This window comes from Rhinoderma darwinii, chromosome 2, assembly GCF_050947455.1.
Source record: "Rhinoderma darwinii isolate aRhiDar2 chromosome 2, aRhiDar2.hap1, whole genome shotgun sequence".
Taxonomy (NCBI): domain Eukaryota; kingdom Metazoa; phylum Chordata; class Amphibia; order Anura; family Rhinodermatidae; genus Rhinoderma; species Rhinoderma darwinii.
In genome coordinates, this window is record NC_134688.1 from 366,292,787 (window position 1) to 366,304,804 (window position 12,018).

At 42.8% G+C, this 12,018-nt stretch overlaps 1 protein-coding gene across 7 annotated transcripts in view; it reads left to right on the forward strand.

Moving 5' to 3' along the window:
* Positions 1-12,018, forward strand: part of ST7L (suppression of tumorigenicity 7 like) — a 245,254-nt gene that overhangs the window by 192,313 nt on the left and 40,923 nt on the right. The window contains exon 14 of one of the 7 annotated variants that reach the window (XM_075853863.1): positions 2,555-5,022. The exons of 3 other annotated variants lie outside the window; for them this stretch is intronic. In XM_075853863.1, the coding sequence (XP_075709978.1) occupies positions 2,555-2,686 (132 nt within the window). In that variant the 3' untranslated portion in view covers positions 2,687-5,022. Of the gene's footprint in view, positions 1-2,554; positions 5,023-8,770; positions 8,811-12,018 lie in introns of those variants that run through there. 3 more of the 7 variants (XM_075853860.1, XM_075853862.1, XM_075853867.1) reach the window with 3 other exon arrangements.

The following is a 12,018-nucleotide window of genomic DNA, read 5'->3' on the forward strand; positions in this document are numbered from 1 at the left end:
TCTGAGACCACACACAAACACACACACTTTGAAACATAACAAAAAAGTGTGCAGTAGACGACTCCGCTACCGATCATAGAATGGGGCTGGTTCTTGTTTATCCAAAGACATGGAATATTTTACACTATCTGTCAAGCATATGTACAAATCCAGTATATTGTGCGGAGATAGTATAGTAAACTCCTAACATGGCCACATTTCAGGCTTTTGAAGATAAATATAATTGACTGATGTTACATAAATATTAATATATATGTTATCACATTGTGGCATACACAGAAATAATAACAATTGTAAGTATACATTTTCTTTGTGTGCCTATATTTCGCAAAGTATAACATTGCCTGTGGTGCGGACCGAATTGCTTAAAGGGAAACTGAACAACATATTTACAACAGTCTAAATCTACATAAAATGCTGACTATCTTTGTAAACACTTTGCTTTACTTCTTTTTAACTACTTAATTATATGATGTATAATTCTCGGTTCAGAGAGAAAGTTAGATTCCAAATTCTGCTGGATCTATGTTACATACTTATATAGATAGTACGGTTGAAAAAAGAGACATGCCTGTCAAGTTCAACCAGTGGAAGGGAGAGGATGTGGATTAAGGGAAGGGGGAGGGTGTATTCTTTTTTTGTCAAATCAGCTTTTATTAAACAACAATTAAAAAAACAGAGGTAAAACAATATGTCAAAGTGAGGTAGTATACAACAGACTCACTTAGCCTAAGGGAGGGGCACAACATTATGAAATAAGAATGCATTACATATCAAATAAAACATATGTGTGCCTCTTTTCATCAATACAAGACAGTAGTCACAATACAGTGTGTTAAAATGTAGCTAAACGATTAACAAACTTCTGACATGTAATAGTGACATGTCAGAAGTTTTGATTGGTGGGGGTCCGAGCACTGAGATCCCCACCAATCGCTAAAATGAAGCAGCTGAAGCGCTCGTGTGAGCGCTCAGCCGCTTCGTTTCTGTTCGCCTTTTTCCGGAAAGCCGATGTATCGGCGTATGGGCTCATAGACTTTCTATTGAGTCCGTCCTCCAATACATTGATTTACAGAAAAAGACGAACAGAAAAGATGCCTCTGAGCACTCACACGAGCGCTTCAGCTGCTTCGATTTAGCGATTGGTGGGGATCTCAGTGCTCGGACCCCCACCAATCAAAACTTCTGACATGCCAGAAGTTTGTTAAACGTTTAGCTACACTTTAAACATCTACTGTAATGGCAGGGGGTAGGGAGACGGACAAGTGAGCCCTAATCTACCCGCCACTCTGTCCCTGCCTACTTGCAACGACCCGCCCTAGGCGACGGGGTACAACTGGGCGGCGGTCCCTGCGCTCAGTAAGTGCACGACAAACATACAAAGGAACACAAGCAAGGAAAAGGGGCCGTTGCCCACGGCAACACCGTGAGCAACCAGAGTGGTGAACGAGCCGAGTCAAGCCAGGAGTGTGCGAGGTACAAAACGAAAAGCAGAAGAGTAGTCGGTAAGCCAGGGTCTGTATGGAGCAGGATCAAAAATAGCAGGAGCTGTAGCTGGGCCAGGAAACCACAAGAAAGAATCACAAGCACCGAGGGACAGGAAGTGCAGGCTTAAATAGATCGAGGGCGGGAGCTAGCTGAGTCTGGCCAGGTTACGATAGGCTCTCCCACTCCTAAGCCTGCCAGCCTGAATGGTGGGAGCAGGAGTCAGTCTCAGGGATGTATTCTCAGGTGCTGACTGATTAGTTCTGGGAGTTAACCCCGAAGCTGTGCCTGGCAGATCCTTTACATCTACACTTTAAAGCATCGTTATTCACGACCACCTTCGTCAAGCTGATATATAACCGTATTTAAATGAGTCCAGTAATCCAAAGCAATTACAGTTACACTTAAACAAAAGATTATACGTAACTATAAGGATAACGGAACATAGTAAGGAAATGAGGGGAGGGCTAAGAGATACCCTGTTCAAGTAGTTAATTAGTTTAGACTAGAAGTGAAAATCTGAGATGAATTTCGAGCTAAAACATTCCTGTGCTGAATCCCAAGGGGACCATATCTTTATATACGAGTCATATGATTCTTCAACCCTATTGGTCAATTTCTCCATGCGACAAATTTTATTCACTTTATCAAGCCATCAACTCTCTGTGGGAGGGGCAGTCTGTTGCCAATGCAATGGTACTAAAGCCTTGACAGCAGAGAGCAAATGTGCAGGTAAAGATTTTTTTGCCAAAATTACGGTGGACGAGGGGAATGCTAGTGCTATCACTTTTATAGATAACTTGATAGATGTACCAAAAACATCATTCATGTAAGTTTCAACTTGTGTCCAAATTTTTTTTATCAATGGACAATGCCACCAAATGTGAGAAAGAGAACCTACTTCAGACTTGCATCTCCAGCACAGATCAGTTTCCGTTAAAACCATGCGGTGAAGTGCCACCGGTGTTTTGTACCATCTAGTGAGCAACTTGTAATGGTTCTCTTGTCATTTCACACACCTTTTTGAATCCATGTGAGTGAGCCAAAACAAAGTTTCTCTCTTGTTCAGACAGCCGCAGCCCGAGCTCCAATTCCCAGGATGACACGAAGGATGGCAGGTCTTTCGCCTCAAGTACTAAAAGCTGGGAATAAATGCTGGAGATTCCGTGCGAAATCAGAAACTGGACCTCATCTGCTGTAGGTGTTCTATCACTTGACATCAACCACGCAATCGAGACAGAAAAAAAGAATCCAGAGATCCGGACCCGAGTCTACCCCAGGCGATACCTGCAGTTTTGGTAGTGCCGCAGCTGATGTCAACGGTGATGGTTGAGGAACCACTTTTGCTGTTAAACCATGTTTCGCCCAGACCGCCAGAGTACCTTTCAATAAGGGATTAGCCATGGACCTGATATCGTGTTGAGTTGGTACCCACAGTAGCGCACAACAATTGTCCACTTACTGTATGTAAGACAAAGCACTCCCTTCTGGATCCCCTACAGCTGAAGCCATATCCAGCCATCTCTGCAAATGTATTGCCTTATAGTAACCTTCAATGCTAGGGAGTTCAAGGCCCCCATTACGTTTTCCCATTGAAAGAAGGCAGTACGATATACGAGGTCTCCTCTGTTTCCATAGAAATGTGGAAAAGAGTTTATGAACTGTCCGGAAAAATAATTTACATAAATGTATAGGCAACATAGTCATAGGGTACAGTATCACAGGAAGTACATATGTCTGAAGCAGATTCATCCTTCCCATCCACGAGGGGTGAGGAGTCTTTTTAAGCAGTGGTTGGTAGTTTAAGGGGGTTTTACACTGGGCGATTATTGGGCAGACGAGCGTTCATAGAATGCTCGTTGCCGATAATTGCCCTCTGTAAACAGGGCAGCGATCAGCAGATGAACGAGCAAACGCTCGATCATCTGCTGGTCGTATCGTTTTAAAAAAGTAAAATATTATCGTTGTCGGCAGCACGCGCTGCCGACATGATAATAACTTATAGGGACGAGCGATCAGAGTAACGACCGCTCGTTCCAATCCATAGTTCCATGTGACAGGTGCAAACGAGCGCAGATCAACTATGTCTCGTTGATCAGCGCTCGCTGCACCGGCCGATTAACGGCCGGTGTAAAAGGCCCTTTAGAACATATAATGAACTCAGGTCTTTAGGTAATTAGATATTTTACTGAAGCTGCAGGCCCTGTGAAATCAGAATTAGACGCTAGCTCTCTAGCTTGTCGAGGCAGTAGAGATACATTAGAAACATCTAATTTAGTATAATTGGCCTTAAAATTGGAAAGAAGACCATACGTGCAAAATATATGGAATAGCACGTACTGGGTTTGTGATGGTGAGTAACATGTCATCAGCAAAGGCAGCAATCAGGTGTGTTTGCGAGTTTATAGTAATACCCGTGATACGGTCATCTTATCTCAGTGTCTGCAAGAGAGTTTCTAATGTTAATATAAACAGAGTAGAAGATAGAGGGTTTTCCTGTCTAATGCCATTGCTGATAGAGAAGGAGGGAGACAGAACACCATTCAACCTGATTCTAGCTGAAGATCCACCATAGAGCGTAAAGACAGCTCTTATAAAGTTATCATAAAAGTTAAATTTAGCAAGAGTGGATGCCATAAAATCCCATGCCACCCTATTGAAAGCCTTTTCTGCGTCTGTACTCGTAGGAACCATGGATACATTAGCGTTGTGTGCATACTGAATGTAATCCATCAGACGAATTTAGTTATTTCTTCACTGGCACAAAACCCTGTTGATATGGATGAATAGGACTAGCCAAGGATTTACTAATACGTGTTGAAAGTAATTTAGCCCAAATTTTTAGGTCTATGTTTAGAAGTGATATTGGCCTGTAACTTGAGCATAAAGTAGGATCCTTACCCTCCTTACGTAGAATCGTAATATAAGCTTCCAGGGATAGTGCTGTTAGTCCCTTTCCATGAACCATCTCATTAAACTCTTTTACTAAGTGAGGTAACAATAATTTTTTTAATTTCCTAAAGTACTTAATAGTTAGGCCACCTGGGCCAGGACTCTTCCCAAAGGAAAAAGAGTGCAAATTTGTGTGATAGGTTTCATGAGGTCTCCAGCCTCAGCCTCAGTAAGTGTGGGTAATATTAGTGGGTCTAAAAAATCTTGAATTTGTTTCTGTCTAGAATCAGTTGATGTATTTGGGGCAGCGGGATATTGTATAAGCCCTAGTAATACCTACTGAAAGCTTCCGCAATATCCGCTGTATTTGTGCAATCAATACCATCAGATGCTCCGACATTATTAATAAAGGATTTTTCCTTCCTTTTTTTAATAAGTGCAGACATTCATTTCCCTCCCTTATCACCGTGCGCATAAAGTTTTTGGCGGTTATACATAAGGTTAGATGTGAATTTAATGTTCAGAGTATCCTTCAGTTTGTTCTAAGAATAGTTCATTCGGTTTGTAGTGTTTTGGTAGAGGAGCGCTTGTGTCATTTTTCATTGGCCGTAATTTGTGAAAGTAAGGATGAAATATCTTTATCTATGTCTTTCTTAACTCTGTTTCCCAAAGATGTTAAAATACCCCTAATAAAGGTTTTGTGGGCTTCCCACATTATGGTTGCCGATACATCCTCTGTGGCATTAACATCAAAGTACGATTTTAAAGAGTCTGTCAAGACTGACATGCTCTTGGGGATCCATAAGGGTTTTGTTCAGCCACAACGTCCATTCTCTAGCAGGCAGTGCAGAAATAACTGGAATGGAAAACACAGGCGCATGGTCGGAAATGGTTATCTGACCAATACGTGCGTACTGCAAGGCATGTATAAAATAAGCATGTATGAGCAGATAGTCCAGTCTCTGATGCGATCCATGAGGATGGCTGTAAAATGTATAGTCAGAGGTCATAGGATTTAATGTCCTCCAGGTGCCCAACAAGTTAAGCTCTTGTAGCTTACTTAAAGAGACTCTGTCACCACATTATAAGTGCTCTATCTCCTACATAAGGAGATGGGCGCTGTAATGTAGGTGACAGTAATGCTTTTTATTTAAAAAACCGATCTTTTTTCACAACGTTAGGAGCGATTTAAGTTTAGGCTAATGACCTTTCTTAATGCCCAAGTGGGTGTACTTTTACTTTCGACCAAGTGGGCGTTGTACAGAGGAGTGCATGACGCTGACCAATCAGCATCATGCACTCCTCTCCATTCATTTACACTGCACTAGCGATATAGATATATCGCTATGTGCAGCCTCATACACAAACCCTAACATTACTACAGTGTCCTGATAATGAATACAGATGACCATCCAGCATGGACGTCATGTGTACTCAGAATCCTGACACTTCTGTATCTTTTTTGTGAGATTCCAGCAACGGATACGAAATCTCGCGAGATCTCGGAGCTAAACGAGATTTGGTGTCACTTGCCGGAATCTCACAAAAAAAGAGTCAGAAGTGTCAGGATTCTGAGTACACATGACGTCCAGGCTGGATTTCATGTGTATTCATTATCAGGACACTGTAGTAATGTTAGGGCTTGTGTATGTAGCTGCACATAGCGATATATCTATATCGCTAGTGCAGTGTAAATGAATGGAGAGGAGTGCATGATGCTGATTGGTCAGCGTCATGCACTCCTCTGTACAACGCCCACTTGGTCGAAAGTAAAAGTACGCCCACTTGGGCATTAAGAAAGCTCATTAGCATAAACTTAAATCGCTTCTAACTTTGTGAAAAAAGATTGTTTTTTTAAATTAAAAGCATTACTGTCACCTACATTACAGCGCCGATCTCCTTATGTAGGAGATAGGGCACTTATAATGTGGTGACAGAGCCTCTTTAACAGCTTTTTACGACCAGCATTTGAAGGAGTAGATCTATGTGTGGAGAAATCAATCTCTGCGTTTAACTTCAGAGTCAGATCCCCACCTAAGATAATTGGGCCTTCAGCAAAAGCTCTCAACTCCTCCAGAATATGAAGAAGCGAGATGTGTTAGGTACATATAAGTTTGCCAATGTGCAATATAGTGTTCCTAGCTTTCCTCTTATAAATAAAGCTTTGCCATCCCTCGAGTCATGTCTACCTGTCAAAATGAAGGGCAAGTCCTTGTGATGAGCTATAGATACTCCTCGTGAAGCAGAACCTGGACTGCAGCTATGGAACCAAGAAGATTAGTAGGTTATTTTGGCACCTTATCTACTTTAAAGTGAGTTTCCTGCAAAAAAGCAATAGACACTTGTTCCCTTTTGAGCAATGCTATTACTTGATTACGTTTCTTAAGGGTATTCAGCCCATTAGTATTATACGTTACCAACTTGACTGTCGCCATTATGGTACTAAAGATATGATCCTTGTCAGACTTCTAGGGTATCTCCTGGGGTAGGGAAAGGTAGATGATTATAGGAGAAAAATAGAAAATGTAGGGAGAGATGAACAACACAAACAATATGTGAAATTTACAAAAAACAAAGAGCTGCAGTAATCTGATAACAAACTTTGTAACCGGAGTCGTACTGGGAGAAGAATGTAGATGTTGAAATATCCAGTTATCAGCTGGGGTCTGGTACCAAAGCGTCCCTGCGTGGGGGTAGGAGGAAAGAATCGGGGCCTAGCATAGATCTATAGAATTATACTTAATAAGAAGCTTTCTAATATGGGCACTTATAAAAATAGTGTACCCGGTTGCGAGAGTGTATACCTGACACTTGGTCAAGTTCCAATGTGTCTGAGAGATGAGAGAACGAAACACAGCTAAAGAGCAGGAGTGTGGACTGACCAACTCTTGTGGTCATGTATGTGATGGAGATATGATTCACTCATCCATTAATTGACTCCCAACCAAATAACACTAAGCAATTAGTCTGGAGAGACAAAGCCCTTCCAGTTGTCAAAACATAACAATGGTAGACTTTAGCATGTAAGAAAGGAAGAAGATATCAACAGCAAGTTATAACTAGTCATGATCAACTTCCGTGTATCTAACACGGTCAAAAATATGAATCATGACCTCTTTTTAGAGATACTGAGCAATATACAAATACATGGCAGTTCAAGTGGTGACATCTCCTGCTGGTGATGTACGCAATTTTTTTTCCTTTTAGGTAATCTGTTTTTGGAATTCACCAACCACGGTTCCATTTTGGGTAGGTCTGGAAGGGTAATGTCCGTCTGAGCCTTGAGCCAGGATGGTATATCTATAGGCAGAATTCCCAGACGTTCCCAAGCTTCCTCGAGATCACTGGAATTGTGTATTATAATTTATCTTCCCTCTTTAAGTATAGCAAGCCTGAAAGGGAAAAGCCAGGTGTAAGGCAACTTGAGATCACGTAGTTTCCCGAGCAACGGTCGCATTGTGTGTCTTTTTGCCAACGTGGATGCTGCGATATCTTGACATAATTGAACAGCGGTTTCGTCAAAAACAAGATTGGTCTCTGTTAGCTGACAAAATGGCCGCTGTATCAACGTAGCTTAATAACCCACAGATTATGTCTCTTGGAGGGTCGTTCAGCCAAGGTTTGGGGTGTAATGACCTATGTATCCACTCGACCACCACTTTTGCGGCCCACTCCACACCCAAAAGCTACAAAGCTTCGTTGGCATATGATTCAGGGAGGCCTTTCAGCCGAATATTTTTTCTACAGTTTCTATTTTCCATACCTTCAATAAGAGAGTACGCCTTGTTTAGCTGTGACTCTTGGGCCTGCAATTTATGCCCCTCTGAAAATGATTCACCGTCTAGACACGATATCAAGCCTGTCCCCATAAGTTTAAAGTCTGTCCGGAATTCAGTTTTAATTATTTTATCACCTGGGTTATGTCTTGATTAAGGGTTTTCTTTAGAAAGGACTTAGTAATCAGAACAGGTTCTGCGACTGAAGAAGAAGCAGCCACCCCCTCCCCCCCCCCATACATGCTGTCAGCATCCGAGTCCTCAGACGTGGGATACGGCGCAATCTTGTTAGCTCCGGCGGCGGTTTGCAAGTCCTTCTTTTGAAGGAATTTTCCCAAGTCTGCCTGCTGCTTTTGCAACCCGGGGGCACAAGAGATGTCTCTGCTTCTGTCCTTCCCAATCTTGACCACAGTTATGGTCATGTGCCTCGTTATATCCTAAGATCTGAGCCGGCTTGTGAGGAGCACTGAGTTATGCTGCCATCACATTCAGCAGTCAGGCTCTACCCTGGAGGGTGTATTCTTAAAACTATTGATTCAGAAGAGGCAAAAAAAATCAAACCTATAAGGCATGAGCCAATCTGTCCTAAAGGTTAACAAGTTCTTCTTGACCCCCAGGTGGCGATCAGACTGGATCAACATTCATACAAGAAATCATGTAAGCCTTTCTTGAATCCATCAACTGTTTATGCTAAAGCCAGTAGATGATGTGAAAAATTCCACATATTCAGAGTTCTTACAGTACAGAAGGTTTGTCACCTCTGGAGATTGAACCTCTTTTTCTCTAGACAGAGGGCGTGCCCCCTTGTCTTTACAGGGAACAGCTTTTCACCATATTTTTTATATAGGCCATTAGTAAACTTATATACTATGCAGATTTATCATGTTCTCCCTTAGATGTCTCTTCTCAAAACTAAGGGTTCTTTTACACATGAAGATAAACTGGTTAAAATGAGCACCGACTGCGAATATAGCGAGTTGTTGACGTTCGAAAGATATGCACTTATATGTAACAATAATTGTATGTTTTGATTGCTTTTAAGATCGCTTGTCTTTCCTCTTGTTTCCTCTGCTAACAGCTGATAGATTCCAGTTTACACAAGGAGATATAACCGCTGCCAAATGTTAACCCCTTAGTGACCAGCCCATTTTAGGCCTTAATGACCAAGCTATTTTACTCGTTTTTCTATAGTCGCATTCAAAGAGCTATAACGTTTTTATTTTTTCGTCTACATAGCTGTATGAGGACTTGTTTTTTGCGGGATTAGTTGTGCTTTTTAATAGCACCATTTTTGGGTACATATAATTTTTATATTAACTTTTATTAACCTTTTTGGGGGGGATTATAAAAAAAAACTGAAATTCCGCCATTGTTCTATGCATTTTTAAATTGACGCCGTTCACTATGCGACGTAAATAACATGTTACCTTTATTCTATGGGTCGGTACGATTACGGCGATACCACATATGTGGAGGTTTTTTTATGTTTTACGACTTTTGCACAATAAAAACACTTTTGAACTAAAATTATTTGTTTTTGCATCGTCGCTTTCCAAGAGCCGTAATTTTTTTATTTTTCCATCAATGTAGTGATTTTTTGGGCTTGTTTTCTGCGGGACAAGACGTAGTTTTGAATGGTACTGTTTTGGGGTACATGGGACTTATTGATTCATTTTTATTATGACTTTTTTGGGGGGCAATGGAAAAAAATTGCAATTTCGCCATAGTTTTTTGCGTTTTTTTTTACGGTGTTCACTTTGCGGTTTAAATTACATATTAACTTTATTAATGGAGTCATTACGGTCGCGGCGATACCATATATGTGTACTTTTTTTTTTTTTTTACACTTTTACTAAATAAAACCACTTTTTATGGAAAAAAAATGGTTTATTAATTTTTTTACTGTACTTTTTATTAATAATCTTTATTTCACTTTGATGACTGATTTTATTAGTCCCACTAGGGGACTTTACTGTGCGATGTCCCGATCGCTGCTATAATGCTCTGGTATACTTCGTATACCAGAGCATTATTGCCTGTCAGTGTAAATCTGACAGGCAATCTGTTAGGACGTGCCTCCGGCGCGTCCTAACAGGCATATGTCCAGGGCAGACCTGGGGGCTTTTATCAGTCCCCCGGCTGCCATGACACCCCATCGGAGACCCGCGATTGCATTCGCGGGCCGCCGATGGGTGACAGAGGGAGCGCACTCCCTCTGTAAACAAAGTTAAATGCCGCGGTCGCTATTGACGGCGGCATTTAACGGGTTAAACGGCCGCGATCGAAGTAAACTTCGATCGCGGACGTTGGAGCAGGAGCTCAGCTGTCATCAGACAGCAGAGCCCCGGCTCCTGCCTGCACGGGAGACCCGTGCAGGACTTAGACTAGGCTGACGTGAAAAGGCGTCAGCCTAGCCTAAAGCCCATTAGTGAATCACGTAAAAAGGCGTATTAGTGGTCACTAAGGGGTTAATTATTCAGGCATTATAAATTATTTGATCAATGAAAAGCAAGAAATTTCTCGCTAATTGTACAATCACTAAATACGTATTCACTAGCTAATAATTGCAAACTATTTCTCGATCTTACAGTGTTTTACACAAAAAGGCCCTTTAATTTCATTTTTATAATCTTTCCGCATAACTAAGATTCTCCATGACCCTTAGGCCTCATTCACATGCCAGTCAAAAACGGCCGTGTGATGGCCGTCCTTTTAACGGCTTTCACATGGCCGTTTTCAGAACAATGATATTCTATGGGTGCATTCACACGGCCGTTTTTTTAACGGCCCGTGAATAATGGCCGTCAAAAAATAGGACAATGCCTATTTTTGGCCGTTTTAACGGCCTGACGGCCCCCATAGAAGTCAATGGATCAGTTTTTAACGGCCGTCAATACATGTAACAACCGTTAAAAACGGATCTGTTACATGGGGATTGGCAAGGGAACTACTAGTTCCCTTGCTGGCTATCGTTGGCATACTCACGTTTGCGGCGCTTCTTCAGGTGTGGTCACTCGTCTTCACGGGTTTGAAGGTGCCTCGATGACGTCATCGCCCCGTCGTGCTGCCTTGCCAGATCCCATGCAGACGAGTGACCACACCTGAAGAAGACAAGAGACGGCTCTGCTCTCGTTAGTATGTGGCACGATCTACAGGCAGGCTGGTGTGGCATCTACAGGCAGGCTGGTGTGGCATCTACAGGGAGGCTGGTGTGGCATCTACAAGGAGGCTGGTGTGGCATCTACAAGGAGGCTGGTGTGGCATCTACAAGGAGGCTGGTGTGGCATCTACAAGGAGGCTGGTGTGGCATCTACAAGGAGGCTGGTGTGGCATCTACAAGGAGGCTTGTGTGGCACGATCTACAGGGAGGCAGGTGTTGCATGATCTGCAGCGAGGCTGGTGTGGCACCATCTACAGGGAGGCTGGTGTGGCATCTACAGGGAGGCATGTGTGGCATCATCTACAGGGAGGCAGGTGTGGCATCATCTACAGGGGAGGCAGGTGTTGCATGATCTGCAGGGAGGCTGGTGTGGCATCTACAGGGAGGCAGGTGTTGCATGATCTGCAGGGAGGCTGGTGTGGCATCATCTACATGGAGGCTGGTGTGGCATCATCTACAGGGAGGCAGGTGTTGCATGATCTACATGGAGGCTGGTGTGGCATCATCTACATGGAGGCTGGTGTGGCATCATCTACAGGGAGGCGTGTGGCATCATCTACAGGGAGGCGTGTGGCATCATCTACAGGGAGGCGTGTGGCATCATCTACAGGGAGGCTGTGTGGCATCATCTACAGGGAGGCTGTGTGGCATCATCTACAGGGAGGCTGTGTGGCATCATCTACAGGGAGGCGTGTGGCATCATAT